The sequence below is a fragment of the Sesamum indicum genome, linkage group LG3, assembly GCF_026168435.1.
Source record: "Sesamum indicum cultivar Baizhima isolate 11 linkage group LG3, ASM2616843v1, whole genome shotgun sequence".
In the NCBI taxonomy this organism is placed as follows: domain Eukaryota; kingdom Viridiplantae; phylum Streptophyta; class Magnoliopsida; order Lamiales; family Pedaliaceae; genus Sesamum; species Sesamum indicum.
This window is the reverse complement of record NC_142659.1, coordinates 30,860,114-30,885,574: the sequence shown is the minus strand read 5'-3', so window position 1 is coordinate 30,885,574 and position 25,461 is coordinate 30,860,114. Positions and strand designations below refer to the sequence as shown.

The following is a 25,461-nucleotide window of genomic DNA, read 5'->3' as shown; positions in this document are numbered from 1 at the left end:
TTGGGTCCCCTGCTCTTATAGCATAGCAGAAATACTTGAAGAAAGAAAAAGGGCAACGACTACCCAGATGTTTCTGTTGTTTGGATAAATATGATCATCACTATGGGTTAAAACAAAAGTATAGTTCATTGGTTAATTTTCAGTATGACCCCTGGTAAGTAATCCACCAAGAAAAAGAAAAAGAAAAGAAAATAGCTCTTTTCTTTCTACAGCAAACATCTTTGGCCACTTCCCTGCTAGCGGATTTCATGGACAACTCAAACTTTGTCGTCTAATTTGTCATTAGTTAATGGGATCAGCTCCATCTTGCTCCTTGGAGTCCGAGGGGTTCCAGGCGTTTGGTGTGAGAGCATGTGCCTTACGTATCCATAGAAGGTACATCCAACAAGCGTTATAGCACATCCAACAGCGTTCATCAGGGAGATTGGGTTACGGAAGATGAGCCACGAACATGTAACAGCTACTGCAACCTGAAATGAAAAGAGAAATCAGATTTCAAGATTAATACAGGAATGGTGACAGGTATTAGGATGCTAATGCAAAAGACTCCACAAACATATTCAGGCACTGATGAAGTATTAACACAACAGATTCCCAAAGTATGAAGCACCATATGTTCCTTTTCAGCTGCCAACTCAAGTTCTTGAACTAAAGTGTAATGATTCATAGTTTTGCAAAGAAAGGTAGCGAGAATGTCATGGTTGAAAAACCCCAATTCTACAAATGAATCTCATGAATCTCTATCGAATAAAATTTTGGTAGACATCAGATAAAAATTAACAGATAATAGGAGATTGAGTAATCATCAAATGTGAGTAAGACAAGCACCTTAAGATTTCCTGCAACATTAAATGTCACAGCAGTGGTGGAGTGAATGACATAAAAGATTGAAAAGTTCAGGCAGAAGGCCAACACTCCAGACCCAAAAATGATGACAAGAGACGTGAAAAGCGAGGGGCATGTATAAATCCATTCCATAACCCCTGATCCTTCAAGTAGCAATGCTGGCACAGCCAAGATCATAGTTGCAAATGGTGCCATGTAATATACTGTATTTATACTGCAGTCAGCACAAAACATATCGATTTGTTACTGGGAAACATATAAAATATAAGCTGATGATAAAGCAAGAAACAAATGGTCAATTAATACTTTTGATATGTTTACTTTCTTTATGTTCAAACAGTTAGGCAAATGAAGCAACGGCAAGTAGTGCAATTAGCATTAATAGCGACCATGGTAAAAGAATTCAGAAATTGGAAAAGCACTATTTAGATGTATTTACATGCTTGGTAAAATCCTAACAACTAATCGATTCTCTTTATTCAGAAGAAACACAAGGAGAACCCATCGAACATGGGCATAAAAATGAGTTTCTGTTGTTACTTAAAAGTTTTCTAGGTATCAACTTATGGCTTTAGGGGAAGAGTGGGAGCAAATAAGGCAATTACCTATCGAATTTGTATCCATGCAACAGAGACTCTGCAAGAATAGTTTTTGTGGAAGTAGCGAGGCAGCCAAATAAAGCAGCACAAAACCCGAGCATGTTAAAACTGAGCTCTGTGATAGAAGTGAGTAGAATCCCTCCAACAATAGGAATCAGCGAAGCCCAAATTCTCCAGTCAAAGTACTTTTTCCAGATTAGCCACTGCAAGATAACTGTTTCCAAAAGCATGGGAAACAGATGAATTGTCACTTACTAATACAAGAAGGGAAGAGATACTGATGCTAATACAGCTGTTTATGGACTCAAAATCAATAACAAGAAAAAGAATAACAATGGCGCTGTGAAACGACAAGTCCTAATTTATGCACCAGATCAGGGTTTACAAATAGCTTCTGCAACAGGGGTTATCTCTATTTGATAACTAGTTTACAGTTGCAGTTTCCAATGCTTTGGAAAATAATATCACTCAGAACTCACCAGTTGTTGCAGGAGTAAAGGACTTGATAGTTTGCATGAAGGAAACAGGTATATACCGCAGGCTCACATTTCCCAGAACTATATTAATACAAAATATAAATGACATGGGAAATATCCTCCTCCAGCGATCTTCAGGGTCGACCGTAATAAGTGGCTTCAGTTTTAGCACTTTAATTACCAAGTATGCACCGATGGACGATGATATAAAGTGAATACATGACACGGACAATGGATACTTAAAGTCCAGTTTCTGCCAAGAAAAAAAAGAGGAAATTCGGTAAGGAATAAGAATTGCCCGAAACAACATTGTCACAGCTGACGTATATGTAAAAACATGAGAGCAACCTAAAATTATAAACCCACAAACGATCATCACATATAGAACTTGATAAGCAATTGAAGGTAAATTGAACAGTAAAGACAATGAGATGCCGAATGATTATTTTAAGCTGAAAATCATTTAACAAGACTAATGCAACATATTCCATCAATATCACCATCCTTTTAATTGCTCAAGACAAAAACATATAAATCTGATCACTATCTATCAGCTGCAATCATTCAACTTCAAAACTGAAAAGAACGAGAAATAAGTTCTCCAGAATTTCCAGTAACATAACTCAATTAGACCACATTTTGAAATGCCCTTTAATCCACACTTAGAAAGAGTATAGGAGTACAAATAGTCTGATTTGCAAGAAGTAAAAATAGAAAATGAATGAAATTTAAATTATTATAACAATTAACTCTATTTCAAATTAGCCAAAAAAGAAAAACAATTTACTGAAATTGATGAGTATAACTTCAGAAATTTATTGATTTCTTCATTCATTTTGACAATTGAGACACAACACACATAAATAAACTAAAGGCGTACGACACATGAAATCCCCATTAATCCAATAGTTCGCAAAACCATCGCAGATTCGCATTCCTGAATTTCTGAAAACAGAATCAGAACGACAAGAACCAGAATTTCCAGCTAAACATCAATGAAATTTGAAAAAGAGAACACAAAGATCGAGCAGAACCATTAAAAGAAAACTTTAATCGAAGAAAAGGGAAAAGAATCTAGAAAAGAACGTACATAATAGAGCACCAAAAATCTCATAAATGAAACAATTTCACTCACTTGACATCAAGAAACAAACCTGAAAGATCCATTTGTTCATGATGATTACTGTAACATTGAAACCCCACCATTGAAGAATAGCCAGTATGGATCGAACTACAGTCCACTGACACAATCTACCGTCCTCCATAACTTTCCAACCACCCCAGATCAGAATTTTCAATAAAAATCCGAACTTTACCGAGTAAAAATCCAAGAAAAGAGAGATCAAACAAACAGAAACCAAAAAACCCAGATGAAAAAAATCAGTGAAACAGAATGGAGGAGCTAAACGGCGGTGGAAGGGGCAGGCTGTGTGTAGCCTGTTGGAACGGTGCCATGAAGTGTAGAAGTGTTTTTATTCAAGAGAAATATTATGTGTGTGTTGTGTTTTTGATTAATATTGTTACTATGTTTGATTTTGGAAAGAATCCCAAACGTGTGTGGATTTCTCACTGCCTGCACGCCTTAAGAACCTCTTTATTGGTAAAAACCCACACCCCCAAACACACAATTCACACACAATACACGCACTTCGAGTGGCGTGGATATATACATACATATATATATATATATCTAACTATGTATTATTATTATTCATTATCTTATTATTATATGTCGTTCTTATTATTCAAATAATCAATTTCAAATCATTAGTTCACCTTCCATCTGAAATTAAAATAAACACAACATCCCCTTACACTAAAAAAAAAGCATTTAATCCTGTTCCAACTCGTCTTCTTTATTCCTGCTTATTATTTATTTTCCTCTAATTTACTTCTTACATAAACTCAAATTTTCAACTAGTATTTAGTTTATTTTCTTGCCATCCTACACAAGTCCAAGAATCGGACATGTCTGAGGTTAGAAAAAAAATAAAATTACGTGTTAACTAAAAATTTAGAATTTTATAATTAATAAATAAGAACAGAATAGACAATATATAGGCCAAAATATGAAAAATCAACTGTAAATTGTGCTAGTGATTAAATGCTTTTTTCTTTTTCTTTTTTAAAATGTTAAGATACTTTTCAAGACCAAAATTTCAATTTTTCTACACACATATATATATATTATTTTTATAGAGGATAATTTGATTTTCTTACCTTAGTTGCTATAGAATTATAATGGATTGCAAGCTTTCTTGTCTAACTAATTAAGAAGTAAGCTGGAAAGTATTATTAATGAATCTAGACTACTATTCTGCACACATACTTTTTCTCTTTTAAATAATTGTAATTTATGGTAAGTTTTTGAACTCTAAGAAGTAATCAAATTTGGAAAAACATCTTTCACCATTTAAGGCTTTTGTAATAAGACAAATTAATGAAAAATATGATTTTTGGATTTTGCTTTTTTTATATTTCGATAAAGATTTTTTTGAAAAGCCAAAAGATCGAAAGAAATAATTATGGTCGGTCTCCTTTTGGAATTAAAAAGAAAGAAAAAGGCATAAATTAGCTCATTTTTTCAAATTTGCAATTTTAAAGAAATATCATATATGTTTTTTTAAATATATATTAATTTGTTGAATCCATACCCTAATTAAATCCCAGTAAATTTAAGAAAAAAAAAATTGATGATATATGTAATAATTCTTTATCACAATTAAGACAATTATGAAGGAGATTCTTTATTTTATTTAAGTTAGATTCCCTAAAAAACAGAAATTGAAATGAATTGGGTGGGGGCCACTTAGTGATTAATTCCAAGGTTTAAGGGTCAAAACCGGTCTAATTAAGACTAATTATGCCATATTAATATTCCTCTTTTTTAGGTCAACTTTCCCCAGAATTGTAACTTAAATAATTAGCATTTATATTTCTTTAATTTATGTTAGAAGAAACCATGCACAAAATCAAGTAGTATATATTAATCATCACCAGCACATATTAATAAATATTGTTGTAGAGAAATCTCATTCATCCCTTTTTTTTCTTGGCAACCTACCCATCTATACTTTATGCCACGCCCTCTCTTTTATTACTATTTCTTTAATAATATTCAATTGAAATGTAATTGTAATCCACATTCTTTTATAGTTTTTTATAGTAAGAAATAATGGAAAAATTATGCTACTCCTAAGTCTAACATACAAATTTAAATAGCAAAAGTGTCTGAACACGCAGCACATGATTTCTTCTAATTTAATTAGTCCTCTTGCCATATGCTACACAAACACAAAAACGTCAAATGTAGGTTGCTCCTCTAATTGGCAAAGCCAACTCTTCAATCTTCATTCCTCAGTTATGTTCGAATTTAAGCAAATAAACATGGATGTCACATTGCACATGCCCAAAGTTGAAGATTCTTAGGAAACAAGGTTTGCTTTTATCCTTGGGAAAAGCAGTTGAATTATTCATAATTCATATGCCTAAACAATTTAAATTCTCCAACTTCTCTTACAACCACATTATCTATTATCATTTAAAAAAAATCATGAAAATAAGCTCCACATTATAAGATTAAATTCTTTTGTTGCAAGCATATGATTTATAAATATGTCGACACTGATATGTTAAAATTTATATTCATATAAGCACAACATATTTTACGAGATTTAAGAATATGTTGGACATGTATGATTAATTCGTACCTTTTATTAATAATTATAAAAATAAAGAATAATAAAATTGCAAGATTCAAAAGAAAAAATTAAAATAATGTATATGTTAGGCCATGGTGAGAACCGAATTAAGGTGAAATTCAGAAAAGTTGAGGGGTTGATGTGTTTGGTCCTAAGTTGGCAAGAATGTGCATCTTTAGTATTTGGGGTAAACTATAATAATCTTGTTTAAGGTTTGTCACAATTATAAATATTTTTCATTGTTTAAAAAATTTAAAACATTTCCTTAATTTTAATAATTAGTCTATTTTGTTAATAATTTTTCAAACAATGTAGGAGTATTCATAATTATGGGAAACTCTAGAAAAGACCATTGTAATTTGTCCTTAATATATCAAAATCAATAATTATTATAATCCATATCCACAAGAAAAGGACATGAATGTTTCTGTCTGCAGCAGCCCATGAGAAAGTTGGGCTTCCGCACTATTTTAAAAATGTATATGGGCTTTCTAGCAGCCCTTCTCAAAACGGACCTTTAAAATTGTTTCAATGAAAACGGGTCAGGTCCAATTTTAATTTGAATCTTAAATATGATATAATTCTAAGTAATAAATCAAATTATCAACAATAATGGTATAACGAATTATTACAAATTCACATAAAATGAGATAAAACAATTATACAACTGGCGGGACTTTAAAATCCACTATCTAATAAATAATACTTTGTTAGTGAGTCCTCAGTTTTAACCATCAGCCTTTAGCCGTATTTCTCTCTACGTGATTTGGGAATAAATTATTTTTATTGCGATGAATATAATCAATGAATACATTTGAATCTAGAGGCAGAAAATTAATACGATAATAACTCCAACAATACACAACTTTCTCTTTCAAAGAATGCCATGCATATCCATATATATATGGCTCGATTTCTGTAGGGAAGGGATTGATATTTGTGGTGCATGTAGATTCGTAACATGGATTCTACAAATCATGAAAAAGACTAAATCTTAATACACAAGATTATCATACACAAACACCAAAAGATCTACTCACATAGAGCGGGCAAGTGTGATATACTTATAATATAATTTATTATTACTTTTTAATTATATATCAATTACATATAAATGTATTATACTTATCATTATAATTAGTTTAGATCCGACTAAATTAATTTGGAATAGAATTTATGCTGCTCACAGACATGGGAATGGTCCAACTATTTCAAATGGAAATGGATGCCATCTGCACACCAACTAATTAGTACACATCATCATAAATTCCCAGGACCATTCATTCTTTCTCTGTCTCGCAACTTTTTCCAACAAATGCACTAGTCTATGTACTTATAATATATATCTCACCAAAATTTAGCTAAAATAAATGACTGTGACTATCTCTCAATATAATCCTAAAAATACCATAAAAAGTTTGCTATGTTTCCCATATCATTTTCCATTTTCGAGGCCCCCCCCGCCCCCCCCTACCCACCACACACATGCAACATATAATAGTGAGTGTTGCAAGTGTTTCTGGAGGTGTTCCCATTACATTTTTTCTCTTGCTAATATATCCCATTTCTGCTAAACACACACACATACACACTCTAAGAGGAGTGAACATGAATGAGTGCAGATTAGACGCAAGGAGATCATCATGGTGCTATTTTCACCCCACACAGCTGGTTATAGGAATTTGTCCACTCTGCTTGAATGAAAGGCTCTTAGTTTTAGCTTCCAAGCAAGCCCATCTTCACCTTACACACAAACTTTTCCGTGCAACACCTAAAAGAGCTCCCTTGGCCCTAACTAAGATTTTTGCTCTTACAACTTTGCTCAATCGTCAGGACACCAAGCAGCAGAAACCTGATCATCATCACTATCATTCTCACACTTCATCCACTAGTCCAGAAGGTTAGATTTACTTTTTCTTTTTCTGTTTCTCTTCCCTTTCTCCTTCAATTCCTGCTTTTGTTACTTTCTTGGAACTGCCGTCAATCAAGAAAAGGTGATTGGAATATCATACTTATCGACGTTAGGGATTATCCAGATAACTATGCTTTTGATGTATGAATTGTTTTGTAGTAATATATATGTATCAAGAAACATATATCTATGATTGTATGTTCTTCAGTGAGAAGTCTGGATCAGAAGCTGTTTGATCTAACCAAATCCACTCTTAACCGATGCGCTGCATTTTTATGATCCCTTTACGAAATTTACAGTGCTATTGTTAACTAGGTCTAAATGCATTCATGGAAATGATATGGTTATAGAATCAAACAAAAGTTACCATTACTTTGTATGATTGGTCTTTAAGTCGTTTCCTACGTATTTATCAATTAGTAACCTATATATATATATATATATATATATATATATATATATAGAACATTACATATAATTAGGACGAGAATAAATGTATAAGGGAGGACCGTTCCGCCTGGACCGTGGTTCATATCATGTCTATAACCTTTTTCAGTTCCCCAACTTCAGTTGAAGACAAATCAAGACATAATTATCCATCTTTGATTGGTTCATATATATGCATGATCATGGCTGCATAATTGACTTGATTTATTTCAGTGTGTCAACTTTACCCTTCAACTCTTGTTCTTGGTCCCTTTTTCTTACTATGTATGATTATTATAGTAGAACGAAAACAAGAATTAAACCCTCCATGTATTGAGTAATTTATGGGTTTTGCAAGGCTAGCTTTTTTTTTTTCTTCTGATGTTACTCAGAATCTTGACTGTTGCAGACTCCTTTATATCAATCAAGTTTGAAGAAAATGGTGTTGCCTCATGGGACAAGGGCAAAATCTCCGAAATGCCCCACGATCGACAATCCGAGGTGTTGTCATTGAATGACAGTTGGGAGAATAAGGGTAAGAAGATCAAGACTGTGGTGGAGCATGGAAAACCACGTGCCACACTGAGGTGGCGGAGGCGGATTGGTCAGCTCCTTCAGCTCATGATCAGATGGAAGAGGTCCAGCAAAGCCAATATGTGCCATGTGGGCACAAAGCAGCTAGAAGGGGGATCAAGAGTTAAATATGGGTGGGTGAAGACTCTTACAAAGAGGAGGGCCAAAGAATAAAGGGGTTTGAATAGAAAGAGACATATGAGCTTTTGCTTCACTTCCCCACATTGTGTGTGCATGTAGGCCTTGAGCCTTAGATAGAGAGTTAAATTAATTGGACAAATTTGATGTTTTATCTTTTTAATGAAATAAAACATATATATACACAGAACGTTGAGTTTGTAAGTGATGAGGTGCTCCACTCAAGGGGAACATAAGAAGCACAAGGGCCACAAATATTCTGCAAGATCTTGTCCTCTTGTTGTCTTCTTGAAATAAATAATTAGCTTCTTTTCTAAAAGATTCAGCTGAAACACAATCAAAACATCTCCTTGACCTTAAATAATGAAAATTTGTGAGATTTTTAATCACATAAATTTGCTCTTAAAACCCCACAAGTGCAGAATGGGATGCATGTGCATAGATCTATTACCTGCCTTTGTTTAGTAATATCATTCAATAGCAACAAATAAGGTTGTAGGGCAGTATGTCTCCGGCCCCTCAGCAAATATATGGGACAATCTATCACTATAAGGACCACCTTATATATAATTAAGGAAACCTCCTCCTTATAACTATTTAAAAAACCGACAACTTTCTTCAATATTTCGCTGGAGTCTTGTAGTAGTTGGTTACATTCGACTTCTTTCTGGTAAGTCTGAAGATGCGGGCTTCGCTGGACATGCTCAAACCATCCAGCATTGGTTTTCTTACAACTCTTTTCCTATGGACTATGGTGAAACAAATAAAAAGTTTGACAAGATATACCACACATACGTAAGTGAATGCGACAACACTTGAGTAATAAGAGAAGTTTAGGCCACGGAAATTTTTAGTGTCATATCACTTGGACAAATAATTCTGAGATGATGAGAGGTTTCAGCAGTGCGGTGCTCCAATTTCTGAATGTCTGTCTGCCTGTTTCATAACCGAAAATATTAGAAACAAACATGTGCACTTGCTATAGTACTAAGTCGATTTAGCAAAGTAAGATGTAGTCACTCTGAGGAACTAACTGCTTTAGGAAATCCTGATAAACAAGTCCAAGCATTCCTAAATAAAAGAAACATCTAGATTTCTGACTGAAAAATTACCACATAGACTTGATCAAAAAAGACACCACTACTCTCCCAACTTTCCAACCCTGAAACAGAAGTGATAGGCGGATGTTGTTCCCTGGAAACCTGGTTCATGTTTCTGATCAGAAGAATAAAGCAAAACCAACATGCCCTCCATTAAGTGCATATGATTAGAGTTGCAAGAAAGAATTAATAAAAAACAAGAGTATGTGAAATGGGAACCGTCTGATGATCATCTCAAGAATCAATTAAGAGCATATTAATAAAGGATAGCAGCTTTACTATTTTGTTTCATTTTTTAAAATATAAGAAAATAAATTACTATTTATTTTTCATAGAATTATAATGTGCTCATTTTCAATATTATAGGGATAAATTGCCCATTTTGCTTTCAGCTCATGGCTTATATCAAAGAGCCCCTTTTGAAAGCTTAAGTCAAAACAACTTTGTTGAGGCACATTGTCTGCATGGAAAGACTCCATTACTTGTCAAAAAAAAGTAATGATTAAATAATAATGTATGTTAAGGATTAGGATTTAGGGTTCATCCCTTTCCCCCTTTACGTTTCTTTTCATCACTCATAGAACAGTCCCACATGCTTTGATTCTGCACCATTTATTATTTCATCTATCTTTTTGAGTCTGAGATATATAGCTGCAAAGTTGTTTGTTTTATATGGTTAAAGTTTAGCAAGATATATATATACAAAGTGGAGAAAATGAATTATGAAATATAAGATATTATCAAAACTGGAGTTTTTTGCACCCAAGAAATTAAGTCAGATAAGGATATATACCCTATATTGAATTATATATGCATGTTTGAAGAAATTATTAGAACTTGAACGAGAAATTCTAATCCAAATCGAGTTCGACAGAACTTGTATCAATTATATGATAAATATAATATACTTGTCATGTGATTGATATACATTTTAAAGAATATGATTAATCACGTGACAAATATACCATATTTATTTTGTGATTAATTTGATTTAATTAAATTTTATTTGGGTAAAAATTTTCCAACTTAAATTTCTTTTACACCTACAAGGGAAACAGGACTTCAGGATTTTAGAACATTAAATTCTAACAACTATCAAGAGGCTATTGCAGTTGTAACAGGTCCACTTATTATGGAAAAAAAGGTGGTGTTGATGATCATTAATGAATCTGATTTTTAGCCCGAATTATAAGTTCACAAGATTTTTAAATTCAAAACCAGGTCCCAAACTTCCGTAATTCTCCTGCAAAGAAGCTCGGGAAGAACAATACGGCGAAGCCTCGGTTATAATTCTTTAATATTTAAGTCAACAAGGTGCATGTGCTCTTTAGTAATAAGTTAACAGAAATAGATAAGGAAACTTAAATTATAAATTTTTTAAATTTATTGGTTGGCTCGTAAAATTATGGGATCAGAATTGTAAAGGGACTATCAATTTTTTTCTTATAAGAATAACATAGTAGCCAAAAATTATACCTAGAGTATGACAAATATGTATTTATAAATATGTTCAAGTTGTACTATTCATAATCATACAAACTATTGACGCAATTTTGATTAGATTATTTTAATGAGTCCGAATGTATTCAGATTGGATCAATTCGAACACGAGTTGGTATGATTTGAAATGTCTTATATATCTCTTATAAAGATTATAAGTGGAGATATTTTAATTATTTTAAAGATACCTAAGTATGCTCCACATCAAAATCGATTCGAAAATACAATTTTCTTTTCATATTAGTATTGATAAATGATTTTATCAATTGTTAAAAATTAAGTCAAAGTAATTAATTAAACTTTGTTCAATTGATAAGAATGAAATTTCATAATAAAAAAGTTGTGAATTCGACTTTTGCAAAATGAAAAAATCAGAATAAATATGTATATTATATATTAATTTTAATAATGAGTCGTAATTTAATTGAGGAACTGAAATCCCATAACTATAACTTATAAGGTCATGCTTTGAAAAAATGATGCTATTCTATTTGATTGTTGTTTTATCCAAAAAAAAAAAAAAATTCTAACAAGATTCAGACATTGGTTATTGAGAAGTCAAAACGCCCAGCTGAACTCTCTCTTCCACCTTCACGGCGGAGCGATGGGGGATGCGAAAGTGGAAACTATAGCAAGACTAGCCCAGTGGAAAATCGACAGTTTCGGGCCAACCACTCCTTACAAAAGATCCGACGCTTTTAAGATCGGCATATGGAACTGGTATATATACTATCAATTTCCTTATTACTTCTTTACTCTGTTCATATATGTTATCGGTTCTGCATAAATTTGATGATTTTTCACAATTTCTAGGCATTTATCAGTGGAGAAGAGCCGTTCAATGTACATCCGGCTTTTCCCCGAACCATCACGGGTTTCCAAGGAGCAGCCGCCAGTTGCCCGGTTCGTCATACGCGTCACCACCGCCGGCTCTAATCGCAGACCCTATATCTCCCCCAGTACGTAATTATTTTATCTTTTATATTCTTGTGTTTTTTGTTTGTAATACTTTTGATTATTGGGGTTGACTTTTTCCTGATCCAATTGAGATTCTTGTTTGTGTTTCTGTTGAATTTTCTTTATGACATGTTTATATGTTAACTGGTGGATGAAAAATTGAATCTTTTCAGGTTGTTCTGCTATGTAGAAGTACCTCATGTTGTTTCCTTTAGCTTGTCTTTGTAAAAAATTCAATTATCAAAGTGACATGTTGGTTGAATGTTTTCTGTTTGACTCAGAAATTAAAAGATGATTGCCTAAAATAAGTCGAATGTGCTGTTAGAAAGCGTTAATTCACTGTCAAGAAATCAGACTTTGTGTTTGATTTGGGGCGAAGTGGGAATGCAAATTATTATAAATATAAAGTGGAGGCGAGTGATCTGTTACCCGGGCTCATTGACATGGCTGTTGCAGTTCCTTTTTTCTAAAAAATATTTGAGTTCTGTCTTGCATACTTTCGAGTTTTCTCCAGCAAATTTCGCTTTTTAACCTTTGAGTTCCTGAAACATAATTGCTGGCTGCTATCTTGTGAAATGGATTCAGATGATGTTGTTTGCATTATGCTGCAGTTCATGAGAGACTGCTTCGCACGAGTGATGACTTTGCTTGCCCTGTTGATATAAATTGCCAAGGCCGATTCATCATTGACGTTGAGTTTCTGGACCTTAAGATCTGCCCGCTAAATGTGAGATATCTTCTTTACATTTTATTTCAAACACTTTTAAGTCAAAGTCCATGTTGAATTTCATGTTTCATCGGATGAAGTTAAATTGATTAGTTGGCAATTCTTAGTAATCTCATTCAAATACCATGCAATTAGTGGCGCATATACATAGGTATAAAGGCCTTGTGGCCTACTTTCATAAACAAAGGTGAAAAGAAAGCGAAGCAGAGGATAGATATACATATAACAAAGAATGTTCATTTTTGGCTGTGCATTGGTGTTTTCTTGAAACTTCAACCTTCACTTGCTGCTAAATCGCAGGATGGAGAGGCCAGTTCCATATGGCCCAGTGATGCCATCATGCAAAATCTAGCAACTCAAACTACTCTCAAATGTCTCTCTCGCATGCTTGACGAGTCTATCCATTCTGATGTCACCATCAACACCGCAGATGGCAAACTACAAGCTCACAAAGCAATTCTTTCCGCAAGCTCTCCCGTCTTCCACAGTATGTTCCGGCATAACCTCAAGGAGAAAGAGTCTTCAACAATTGACATTGAAGATATGACTTCCGAGTCCTGCATAGCCCTTCTTACTTACTTGTACGGAGCTATAAGCCAGGAAGAGTTTTGGAAGCACCGGTTGGCATTACTGGGTGCAGCAAACAAGTATGACATCATACAGCTGAAGGATGCTTGTGAGGAAAGTCTACTAGAAGACATTAACTCGGGAAACGTCCTCGAGAGGTTGCAAGAGGCGTGGCTCTACCAGCTGAACAAATTGAAGAAAGGATGTTTGACGTATCTGCTTGATTTTGGCAAGATTTATGATGTTAGAGAAGAAATGAATGAGTTCTTCAGAAAAGCTGATAGAGAACTCGTGGTAGAGATGTTCCAAGAGCTGCTTGCAGTCTGGAAACCAACATAAATAGCCTTCTCACTGCTTATTGTTAGCACGTATGTTTACACTCTTGTAAAGCGTGTACGAGTCTTGTGATTTGGAAAAGCTGGAGACTTCTGGAGTTGTCTCTTCCGTGTACTCAAGTGAATGAATCTATCCAGGTTAATGCTCATGTAGTTTATGGTGCTAATTAATACGTTAAAACAAGAAAAAGAAAAAGGATTTATTTATTTTTTTACTAAAAGCAATCGTATAGAATTAGTTTTGAGGTGGGATGCGATTTTTCTTATATTTTATGATCCAAAATTATTTTTTAATTTATGATAAATTATAAGAGACTTTTTTTTTTTTATTATAATTACAATATTTCTTGATGTTTAAAAAATTATAAATATCCCATGATATTAATGATTAACTAATAAATACCTACTTGTGACATTTTATTGTATAGAATATTTATTAACAATTGTTAATTTTAAGAGATATTTATAATTTTGATTTTGTAATTATGATGAAATTTAGAATTTGCAATATACCCTTTAATTTAACATAAAAGTGCCAAAATCTTGATTAATTTTGTTTCTTTTGAGTGGAAAAGTGCAAAAATCTCAGATTTAAAGGCTGGGAGTGCAATTCATCCAGAGGAATCTAAGGAAGAGCAGAACCCTCCAGAGCTAAACCTCATCTCATCTCAATATATAAGCTTAAGCTGACACTTTGCGCCATCCCGTAATTACTACAAGAAGAAACTCTTTGATTTGCAAAAATGTTTTTCTTTTTTGTCGGAGGATTGGAGCAGCAGGCAAGGCAGGTGCTGAAGAGCGGCGCCGGAAGGTGCATAGCGTGCGGATCACGGGCCGATCTCGTGGAATACGAAAAAGTGCTGAAGCTCTTCTTCGTACCGGTGTGGCGGTGGCCCGGAAAGCAGCCGCTTATGCACTGCAACAACTGCAATCTTTTCTTCCCTCAGTCGTTCTCTCCGTCGGCTGAGAAGGAGGTGACGGAGGCGGCGTTAAGGTGTCAGTACTGTGCTCGTGAGGTGGATCCCACATTCAGGTTCTGTCCATTTTGCGGGTCGGCCCTCTGAATTTGAACTTTTCTCGGCTGGGGTTATCCTTGTTTTGCACATAGGATTGTTTTGTGTGGAAGATGAAATGGGAGTTGGTCTCTTCTTGTAATTGAGAAATAAAAGAAAATAACAAATTATTGCTGTTATGTATGTGCTATACTCTGTTTTTTCTGTGTATAAATTGGAATCTTGAAATCGACTCCAGAATGTCTCTCCTTGATAGTATTATTGCAATAGCAGGTAAGGCGGAGCTTTTCCATCAATTGGCAACCATTCAACTATAAAGTATGATGATATGATCATCTGGCTCTCTGCCACAAGGCAAGATAACCAGCACTAACTGGTGATGAAATGATCCCTGTGGGCTTGCCTCAGGGTAACAGCTTGGGGTTCTGTGGTGGGAAGTGTTCAGGAAGGATACTTGTTTCTATTCTGAACACAAAAAGAAGGGTGTGGGGTGGGGTGGTTGTTGGTGAGACTATCTGCTTTGAATTCTGATCAATCAATCTTCTTGAGCCCCAATTGGCAAAAGTCAGGGGCACAACTGGTGTTTTGCAAAAGAAGGTATCAACCAACTCTATTCTTCAGACAGGTTCTATGATGATTTGCTGAAGGGGAATTGTTTAGATCCTTGCTCCACTGAATCTCTCCATAACCTGTATCTAACTCCCAGCTTATCATAAGACACCGGCAAATTCCATATGTTAGCTCCATTGAGCATTCGCTCCTGTTGGCCGACTACAACCCCTAAATCCTCGTTCAGAACCTGTTGGTCAAGTGGAATACTAAGAATATGTTGTTCTCATCTGCAAATAATATGAGAAGCAAACACGACTCTTACTTTTTCAGCAAAATGTCTCCACAGGTATTGCATGAAAGGAATATGTTTTAATACTGGAGCAAAATCAAGGGACATCCTGTATAATAATCTCGTCTTTTGTCTTGATGATGGTAAGCAAACATGAAGTTGGTGAAGATGTTTTGAACACTCTCTGGTATTCAGCCCTTCTAACTTTCCGGGCTTTGAGATCCCAATGGTGGAAAGTACCATACAAGGTGGCCGGAATTCCATATCTATTGGATAAGGATCCCAGTATCCTTGCAGACCAGTGGCAGGCGTCAAGACTTTCACTAAGCTGCAACCATTGAAAGCGAAATGTCTGATACTTGCAATGTGTTTCTGGAAATGCAATATCTGACTAGCATATGCATAAACATGTTACTGGTATCAGTTTAAAACCAAACCTGGGAACACTCCACGCCTTAGCAAATGTGGAAGTGTGGGTAAAAGGAGCATGTGCAACATCCAAAAGGTTGTCCAGCAGTAGACCATGTTCCACTGGGAGTTCCATCACAATCTGCCATTGTCAATGATATCAGGAGTATAATAGAGGTTAAACGAAAGGACATCCTTAAAGAGCATGGATCAGTTCAACAGAATTATCCGACAGCAGCTAATGATACCTCAGCATGAATCTGAAATCCCGGTGGAGGGAGCAAAGAAGGAAGCTTTGCTGTTGGTGGATCATCCCCTGGCCAAATCCATATCATTCCTTCTTGTTCAAAGCATGGCAATGCCTTGATCTTCACATTAACTAATCTAGTTGATGGCATTTTCTCACATTTGCCATTAGTTGAATACTCCCATCCTGATATTGATCATCAGGTGATAAGGGACATCATCAACAAACTCACTCATAGTAATTTGTATTGAAAGACTATATTAGCGATCATTATCAGCAATTTATGATGTCTGACACCAAGAATGTTCTCAATCTCACCATGATATGGGCACCGAATACGCCCCTCATTAACCGAACCCAGATCAAGAGGGCAGGCTCGATGAGCACAAGTATTCTGCACACAACCAGGTTTGCCATCTTTTCCACGGAAGAGGACCCATGGTTCCTCAAAGCAGTCTATTGGGATCTGCAAGAAAATTTTCAAAGCAATATTCAGAAACAAGTAAATAGCAGCACTGAAGCACAAGACTTTATAACTACAAATGTTAATCCAGCCGTGCAAAATTATGTTAAAAATGCAGAACAAGTTTCAGAAAGTGGGCTTACCATGGTATCTTCCTTGAGGTCTGAAGAGAAAGTAACAGGGTACCAAAAATTCTTCAAATGGGCACTGTAAGGCTGGTCGGGACCTGAAACATTAAGGCTTCTCCCCTGCTGTCTGCTTTTCCCAGTGTCCCTACATTCTCTGGGAGTACTTGGAGTAGGGGTTGACAAGTCAGATTCTGTTGTGTTTTTTTCTTGTAATATCTTATCGTTAACCAATGTTTCCATGTAAGCTAGCTTGTCCAAAGCCGTTGAAACCCTTGCTTCTGATATATGTACCTGTTTGTATTCAAGAGTGCAACATGTTTACTAACTACAATTCTAAGTTTTACTGGGAAGATATACATAATTTTTCTCATGACAAGAAACTTGCTTTCCATTTATTCATAACATTAAACAATTAACAGAGTAAAATGTGATAGAATCAATAAATCCAGAAGAAAATAGTTGTCGACTATGCAAAAGGCATTCCATAAAGTGACATTGTTTGTTTAAAAAATAAACAGTTATTATACCTGATTGTGAGCTTGCGCCAGTTCCTCCTGCAACTCTGCAAGTTCCTTTTTAAGCGTTCCTATTGATTTGAGTTCACGAGCGAGAGGGTTTAAGATGTCCACAACCTATAAATTCATAAAATTTGAGAACATCTCAAAGAATGACAAATACACAGGTAAACATATATGAGTTTCCAAGCAGATGAAATCAGAAAGAGTCTGGCAATATGGCATCTGGGAAGTTGGAAATGAATCGCCACACTCACATGTAACAGAGTTCTAGTTTAGTTTCATTAAGAAAGGAAAAGCCTTGAATGTAAAATATGCTCTAAGCCAAGAACAGAGTAAATCATCACAATATTCAACCAAAAATGCATCAAAGATTGGTTAAACTACAAGCAGGAATGAGAATTTACTGATCAACCTTTTCATGCAGAAGCATGATTGTGAGAACATCTTGTCGCGCCTTCCAATCACAGTATTGTATGTCGTGTCGAGCCACCTCTAAAGCTTGATAAGCATCCAGAAACTTCCCGTTATATTGGGGGACTTTAGATCTCGGATCTTCTACATCAAAAAGTGTTGTCCATGAACTTTTTCTTTCTATCAACCCACCATCATCGCCAATTATAGAAAATACTCTAAAGCCACCTCTGACGCCCTGAGATCCCGGCAAATAATTAATCCATTATCACACATAAAGACAGCTATTTTATACCATACAGTTTACAGACAATTAGAACATGAAAGGCGTATCCCTAAGATCGAAGGGGGGCCCTGTAGGTGAGGTATGCTAATCAATGAAATAGCATCCAAATTAACTTGGCCAAACTTTAGCTGAGAGTATTTTGAGAAATGCGGCTTAATTAATTGGGTTAATTCCAGAACTTGCACTTTATACAATTTGAATAATTGAATGATATAAATAATTGTAAAGCCTCATCTGATACTCATTATCAAGTGCGCCGGAATGAATTAACTACAATCTAGAAATGACAAATGTTTTGGCAAGTGACAGAATAGATACTCGACAGCCCAGAGCTTCCAACTTGATCATCTTCGAGATCAAGTAGGTAGCATCTCATAAGAGTAACTATATCTTGAAACTTGAAAAAGATTAATTCTTTCCATACACACTGGAATAACAAAAGTGCAAAACTCTTAAGCACATGAACAAGTCTCAACATTCCCATTTTCCACTAAAAGAAACTTTGTTAAAACAGTAAAACCAGCTTAAACAAGTATCTGCAGTAATGAAGCACGGAGCACAAGAAATAAAAATGAAGAGACAAGTAGAAAAAAGCCCACAAAAGAAGTACGTTCAGCTGTCCAAAATTCGATTTTTGGATAATAAATTCAACAAACAACACAAAAACTGAAAAATAAGTACCCTTTTGTTGTTAAGCTTAGAAGAACAAGACAGAGAGATTGGAAGTGAAAGAGCAGCAGCAGTAGCGATGGCGAACATGGCACTGAAGCCGGGTCGGGTGGAAAGCTGGCAGATAAATCGGGCCGGGATCAAGAAAGAGAAAAACAAGAGAGTATTTTAGTGAGAGACGCCAATTTCTTGATAAGAGGTTGGGGCGTCGGGCGATCTCGACTGTCCTCACACGGGTGGCCACGTGGACTGCCGTGGGGTTCCCTCAGTTTCACTCGTGGCGCCTTGTTTCTCCACACGTTGTCTGGAGTTGGCTCCTGTTTGAATTTTCCGGAGTATCTTGAGGTACTGTTGAGGCCAGCTCGGGTGATGAAGATATCTTTCTCTATCTGATCCAAGATTTTCTTGTAACTTTTCTTTATGTTAGTGATGCTTCTTTCTTGTTTCCACTCTCCCATTGGCTGCTCGTATTGTCTCTCACTTCAATTATCAAAGTTATGACTCCTGAATGATAAGGTTACTATTCCATAATCTATATATTTCAAAATTATGGGATTTAATTTAATAGAAAAAAATATTTAATTTACATTAAATCAATCAAAAATACATATAAGTTTTTATTTAGTTTTTTCTTAATATCAGTACATTTGATGAATTTTGTATAAAGCAATGATCTATTTATTAGAAGAAAATAATATTGAAATATTTGAAATTATAAAAAAATTATATATAATTATATCACATTTAAAGAAACAACAATATAACTATATATAATTATATCACATTTAAAGAAACAACAATATAACTATCTCATTATTTTATGAAGAATAAGAATTCCATTTAAATAGGGGGAAAAGGGCAAAATTGGGTGATAAAGTTATATTGGTGACATCATAGAAGAAAAATTTTATTTCTTCACTAATATAAAATTAAGGTAATGTATTTTTTTCAATACAAGAAAAAGAAAAAGGTATATGTGGCACCTTGCCCTCCAATCATAATTAATTCATATTTCTTTTCCACTAAAAAAGAACACAGTTGAGAAAAGAAGCCATGAGAGAGTAAAGCGCTACTTGCATCTTTTCTTTTGGTTCATAATCGCTTTTCCATTAAGGTATTTGGTGAGTTGAGTTGCACTTTCATAACTGTAGATAAGGGGGAGACATTAGCCCCCACCATAGTAGAAAATTCTCGAGCTAAGAAATAAAATATGGCGAGGGGGAGCGGCGGAGGCGGAGGTGGAGGCGGCGGCAGAAGTCATAAAGAGAGCAAAGCGGGGGTGTTTTTCATGGCTACTTTGGTGATGTGGGGAGTTTCAGTGTTCTTCGAGATCCTCTTCAACAAGCGCTCTGAGCTAGTACCCATCATCATTGGATTCTTTTTCTTCCTATCAGCTAACGTCGTCGTCCGGAATTTTGTCTCACGTGATCCCCTCTTCGTCAACACCTCCGTCTCCCTTCTCCATTCCTCCATTACCTCTGCCTCTGGTCAGCCTCGAAATCGAGCTACGAAATAGGAATTAAAGTTTCCTTTTTTTATTTTTTTAATCTGATACAAGAAGTCGATTGTTAATTCAAGTCTCCTAATTTCTCTTGGTCTCATGTGCTTGATCTTGTCTGAAACTAGCTTGTATGTTCCTCGCAGTTGTACTAATCTTGCTGACTCAGTGGGTTGAAAATGGTGTTGGAAAGATGTTTGAACACTCACAATTGGTTGAGGTTACTTGGCCCTGGGCATATCAAGCTCTTTGCTTTTCATGTGGTTACTTTGCATATGATCAGTGGGATATGTTGCTCCATCGATTATACAGTGGTTGCATCCCTTCAATCCTAGTTCATCACTTAGTACTCCTTGTTTGCTTTACTCTGGCATTATATCGAAAAGTCACCATCAACTATCTTATCCTCACTCTCATCTGCGAGGTATGTTTCTGTAAATATCCCTACAGGTCCAACCCTAACCCTGTTCACGGAAATGGGGGACAAGTCACGCATTTTCATTGTTCTGCTAATGGAGGAACTATCACACAGAACGTTTATCTTCAAACATGTTTTCAGGACCTTTTTTTGGTTTTCTTTCAGCATTATGGTCTTTATCTCTGCCATTCCTTATTGGAAAGAAGGCGGAAAATTTCAGTATAACCCATTTATAAATCCAAAAATCTTGAAGCATTTTCAGAAAATGAAGAAATGAGAGCTACTAATTCGTCATCTTGATCTTGGTGCTGTTCCTGATGCCAAAGTCCTTCCTAAAATGCAGCTACATTCGGTCCTGTTGCATGTCCGAAAAGTTCGCCGTATGGCTGGTGTTCGTGATGCTGGAAGCAAGATTGTGAAGATGGAATGGTTTCTTAACTGGCTGACATTTGTATTTGCAAGATTCATATCTCACATTCTTATCACAGTCAAGCTGGTGAGAGATGCTCCCAAGTTTGAAAAGGGTATGGTGCTCCCTCTTGCTCTCTCTGGAATGGCTGGAATGAACTTGCTCAATATTTTCCTTGGGCTTGATCTCGTTAAAGCTTACGGGAGAGAGAGAAAATCAGAGAAGGGTCATCATAACCATCACGATTGATGTGTATTCTTTTGGGGAGTGTGGTGTTGGTGAAGAATGTAGGCCTGCTTTAACAGATTATACTCTGTTGTACATCACACTACCACATGTTTTACATAGTTGAGACAGAGGAAATAGTTAAAAGACCAATGTAAAGGTTAGAGAATTATGTTTTGTGCGTAAACAATGGTTTGTTCTTCCCATTTTTGTGCATAATGCTTTGAAAAAACAATGAAAAGTCATTTGAAACTCAAAAATGTTTTTCACAGCAATTTGCAACAGAATGATGCCTTTGTAAATTGCCAATAATGCAGAATTCAATTAGTGATCTCATTAGCTAAAACTGTTCCTATTTCTATCTGGAAAAATAAAATTCCCTAAACTAGTCATGGCCATTTTCAAGTTCTGAAATGCTCTTACTCAGAGAGAAAAGTTTCCCAAAACTGTTCCGGGTCTTGGCAGCAGTTATATGGTTGGTTGATGGTGCTGACAAAGATGAGGATAGTGATGAATCCTCATTCCCATTTCCCAGATTGCAACAGTTCTCCATTGATGTTCTTGAACGATCTGAATCACATTGCGGTAGAAACGTCTGGTTAGAAGTTATCCTCCATACTTCTCCTCCAGTGCGTGAGACCAATTGACCTCCAGAGAGCCCTGGTAGGTTTGAAGTGTCTATCAAGAAATCTTCCAATGTTGCAAGAGATTTAAGCTGTCTTCCGAGAGATGCAATTGTTTTCTGGCACTCTGCGAGCTTATCAGCAGCCACAGCTAGGTCCTCCTGCAACAAAATAGTTTTCAGCTCCTGCTGTAGGTCATGTTAAATAAAACATAATAAAGTAGTTAACAAGTAAAAAACACTGCTGGAAACTCCAAGCCAGCAATCAACCTGCTTTATTTTGAGTTCACCATTTGAATGTGTTTGTTGCTCTAGCTCGGTTTCCTGGATTTTTCTGGTTAGTTCATTTTCCAATTCTCGACACTTGACTGTTAGTTCTGCTGATAGCTTTTTTTCTTCTTCAATCTCTGCTTTCAATGAATCAACATTCGCAGACATCGTCCTTGATTCCACTTCCACACCAATGAGTTGAAGTTCAAGCAACTCTTTGGTCTCATTTACTGCTGCTAGCTCCTTTTGCAGCTCGTCCAACCTGATTTCAGCTTGTTCCAACCTCCTCTGTGCTGCCTTCAGTGAATCTAGACTTTCATCTAAAGCATTTTCAAGTTCTAATTTCTCCGCTTCAATCTTCCCCAATTTATTTTCCAGTTGAGATACTTGCTGAGTCATCGATTCAAGCTCAGCTTTCAATGGATTATCCAAGGAAACCAATTCTTCAGAACCAGATTGGGGTGCAGTAAATGGAATTTCATTCTTAGTCTCATGCAATGCAGCAAGCCTTTCCATCTCCAGAAAATCATCCATCATATCAATTTCAACAGAATAGGCTGCTAGACTCTTAGGTGAGGGCTTTTCGTTCTTGAATTGATCAAGCTCTGAGATCAATGCCGAGGCCCATGAGTCTGAGCAGCTGCGTTCAGATCCATTTGCTTCCATTTTATTATTCTTGCGAGTATCAATGTCTACAATGTTACGCCTCTCCCCCCTGACCGAACGACTATCTGTTAGAGATTCAGCACAGAAACAGGAAGCAGCAACAGACTTCTGATTGTTGAGTGGAGATGATTTTCGCGCTATAGATTGAAGCCTTCGGCACTCAGCCTCGAGCTTAGCGACCTTTTTTATGCTCTCCAGCTGCAATTTGCTAGCAGTTTCTGCTGCTTGGGTACTTAAATCCCTCTCAGTGGTGATAATTTCTAATTCTTTGCACCTAGACACGATTTCTTGCTTCAAGGATCTGTTCTCTTTCTCCAAAGCCTCAAGAATTAGGAGAGTATTGGGATCAGTAGAAGCAGCATTTTCATATCTGGAAGCGTCTGCTTCTGCCTTGAGATCAAGGATTTGCTGCTCAAGTTCAGCCTTTGTGGACTCCCACTTAATGTTCTTCTCTGCGACAGCATCAGTGATTCGTTTCTCCTGCTCATCTCTTGCTTGTCTCAGTTGTCTGACACATTCCTTGAGAGCACCATCTAGATGTGTAGTCTTTACTTCCAGGTTCAGGTTCTGCTGCACTGCAACCTCAAGCTGCTGCTTTAATGCCGCCACTTCATTTTCTGCCTTTTCCCAGCCTGATTGCAAGACTTAGTTAAACAACAGTGCAAACAAATCCATAGTATACTTTTCTATTTCCCCCGAAAGGTTGTCCTCTCAAGGTTCTTTTCATAAGGGTTTTCTGTTTTTTTTGGTTGTGTGGGGTTTGGACACTGTTGCGGAACAAAAAGAAGGCAGAAGAAGAATTATGACTGTTGTTTGTTCACGGTATGATACAGACATGAAGAAGTTTAACAAGTTCAGTCAACAAGTTGCAACAAGATTACCAGCCACAGCTTCTTCAGCAACTTTAGCATGCTGCTTAACTAGGTCTTCTTTGGCACTGACATTCACAAGAGCAGCTGATAGCTTTTCTGTCAGAGTTTTCACACTTTCCCTGACTTCATCATCTGTTACTGTAATTTTAGAGGTTACTTCGGGCGACTGCGAACTATTTTTTGGAGATTCTTGCAATGTTTCCTGCCCAAGAAAGAGAGACTACTCAAAGGAGCATCAAAGCAATGCACAAGAATGACTAAAGGCATCAAAACATCAAAGCATTTATAACTTTTGCATTGAATTCACATCGGGATGATTCACTTGTACAACACACTCAAGCGCAAACTGTGATGAAAGCAATACTGAATAACTGGTTTACCAAGAAGAAAACAATCTTCTCAGCACCGTAAACATTTCCATGAAATCTAATTTGAAGACTTCAGGCGTTAAGTCAGTTGATTGAACATTAACGAGGCAGAACAAATGAACTCACTTGAAGAAAATTTAGGTCCAAAAATGACTACTCAGAAGAAGTACGAGGATGGATATTTAGCTACCTGTTCACCAGAGTATCTCTCAGAATGCGAAGAAAATGATCCTGAGTTGTCACTTTCACCGGGACTCCTCTCGGAAGACTTCCTCTTCCACAGCCATTTCCTCTTTTCCATCCTAGTTTCCAGTTGAAATTTCAGCAGACCTCATAATATTAGTGAAATTTTCTTCTGCAAATGCACCAAAACGGTCCATCAAAATCACTGGAAAGCGAAACCGTAAACGAATGTACAGCAAAACTCAAGGTTATAACCACGAAAGTCTTTAGCTAACCATAAATTAAACACAGGATTTATTTCCTTCCAAAACCAGAAATAGAACCATGTGCTATTGCATCAATCTTTACCTCCAAACCAACCAGCATAAAAGTAGCATTTCCTAACTTCCGCAATCTATGACTGATAAACCATTCTTTTTTCTTTTGTTTTTTCATTTTTGACCACAAATGACATTAGCAATAACAGTGAAATGATAGGATATCGCCATAAAGAAAGCAGCAGAATAGCAAAAACGCGAAAAATGAAAAACTGAATGAGAAAGCCACTAAAAATTGCGTTCTTCAGAGTTCATACTCATCATTTTTCAGTAGCCAAACTAGTACTAGCTTAATCAAATCACAAAGCAAAATCAAATCATTTAGAAAAGAACCTAAGATGAGCAGGGCAATTTCCAGCAACACAAAATACGAACTGGGACGAAGAATCACGAAAATCCCAATTCAAAAGATCCAATCTTGGAGCCACCAATGAAGACTCATCTCCAAAAGAAGACCTATCACTTCCTTCCTCAAGAGGTGTGAATGCACACATTACAGATTGCTTTTCTTCTGGGTTATCATACTTCCCAATAAAAAATGAATCTTGGCCTTGGGCAAAGATCTAAGGACCATCGAGTGAAAATTTTCAGACAACCCACAAATACTCAACTACTGAAGTACTGATAAATCTTTTTTTTCTTTTATTTTTTTAAATAATCGAGGAGCAGAGCATGTGATGGTGACTGCATATTGTGTTTTCAAAGTGAAGAACGAGACCACTTTTTCAGCTTTTCTATGTATGTATTTTTAATGTTTTAAAGATATTTATCA

The 25,461-nt window shown here is 36.0% G+C and overlaps 7 protein-coding genes across 7 annotated transcripts; 4 read left to right on the top strand and 3 right to left on the bottom strand.

The window, feature by feature from the left end:
* Positions 1-35: 35 nt before the first annotated feature.
* On the bottom strand, positions 36-3,559 carry LOC105159473 (UDP-galactose transporter 1). Its single transcript, XM_011076550.3, has 5 exons — positions 3,076-3,559; positions 1,925-2,174; positions 1,452-1,659; positions 829-1,060; positions 36-470 (listed from the first exon to the last, which is right to left on the bottom strand). Exons 1-5 carry the CDS (start codon positions 3,184-3,186, stop codon positions 258-260), a joined length of 1,014 nt encoding a protein of 337 aa, XP_011074852.1. The 5' UTR covers positions 3,187-3,559; the 3' UTR covers positions 36-257.
* Positions 3,560-7,079: 3,520 nt separating this feature from the next.
* LOC105159471 (uncharacterized) lies at positions 7,080-8,875 on the top strand. Its single transcript, XM_011076548.3, has 2 exons — positions 7,080-7,522; positions 8,370-8,875. The coding sequence occupies exons 1-2, from the start codon at positions 7,108-7,110 to the stop codon at positions 8,705-8,707; spliced, it is 753 nt and encodes a 250-aa protein (XP_011074850.2). The 5' UTR covers positions 7,080-7,107; the 3' UTR covers positions 8,708-8,875.
* A 2,886-nt stretch (positions 8,876-11,761) lies between these two features.
* Positions 11,762-14,006, top strand: LOC105159470 (BTB/POZ domain-containing protein At1g21780). The gene is made up of 4 exons (XM_011076547.3): positions 11,762-11,991; positions 12,085-12,230; positions 12,840-12,955; positions 13,256-14,006. The coding sequence occupies exons 1-4, from the start codon at positions 11,876-11,878 to the stop codon at positions 13,859-13,861; spliced, it is 984 nt and encodes a 327-aa protein (XP_011074849.1). The 5' UTR covers positions 11,762-11,875; the 3' UTR covers positions 13,862-14,006.
* Positions 14,007-14,315: 309 nt separating this feature from the next.
* On the top strand, positions 14,316-15,102 carry LOC105159467 (zinc-ribbon domain protein). Its single transcript, XM_011076545.3, has one exon. The coding sequence runs from the start codon at positions 14,601-14,603 to the stop codon at positions 14,919-14,921; it is 321 nt and encodes a 106-aa protein (XP_011074847.1). The 5' UTR covers positions 14,316-14,600; the 3' UTR covers positions 14,922-15,102.
* A 10-nt stretch (positions 15,103-15,112) lies between these two features.
* CH1 (Pheophorbide a oxygenase family protein with Rieske 2Fe-2S domain-containing protein) lies at positions 15,113-19,277 on the bottom strand. The gene is made up of 9 exons (XM_011076546.3): positions 18,854-19,277; positions 17,888-18,124; positions 17,485-17,589; positions 16,973-17,248; positions 16,685-16,832; positions 16,368-16,552; positions 16,149-16,261; positions 15,745-16,039; positions 15,113-15,669 (listed from the first exon to the last, which is right to left on the bottom strand). The coding sequence occupies exons 1-9, from the start codon at positions 18,929-18,931 to the stop codon at positions 15,499-15,501; spliced, it is 1,608 nt and encodes a 535-aa protein (XP_011074848.1). The 5' UTR covers positions 18,932-19,277; the 3' UTR covers positions 15,113-15,498.
* Positions 19,278-19,974: 697 nt separating this feature from the next.
* Positions 19,975-21,597, top strand: LOC105159466 (TRAM, LAG1 and CLN8 (TLC) lipid-sensing domain containing protein). Its single transcript, XM_011076544.3, has 3 exons — positions 19,975-20,328; positions 20,486-20,763; positions 21,101-21,597. The coding sequence occupies exons 1-3, from the start codon at positions 20,052-20,054 to the stop codon at positions 21,413-21,415; spliced, it is 870 nt and encodes a 289-aa protein (XP_011074846.1). The 5' UTR covers positions 19,975-20,051; the 3' UTR covers positions 21,416-21,597.
* A 69-nt stretch (positions 21,598-21,666) lies between these two features.
* Positions 21,667-25,432, bottom strand: LOC105159465 (filament-like plant protein). Its single transcript, XM_011076543.3, has 5 exons — positions 25,023-25,432; positions 24,380-24,544; positions 23,831-24,023; positions 22,284-23,581; positions 21,667-22,175 (listed from the first exon to the last, which is right to left on the bottom strand). Exons 2-5 carry the CDS (start codon positions 24,488-24,490, stop codon positions 21,777-21,779), a joined length of 2,001 nt encoding a protein of 666 aa, XP_011074845.1. The 5' UTR covers positions 24,491-24,544; positions 25,023-25,432; the 3' UTR covers positions 21,667-21,776.
* Positions 25,433-25,461: the final 29 nt, after the last annotated feature.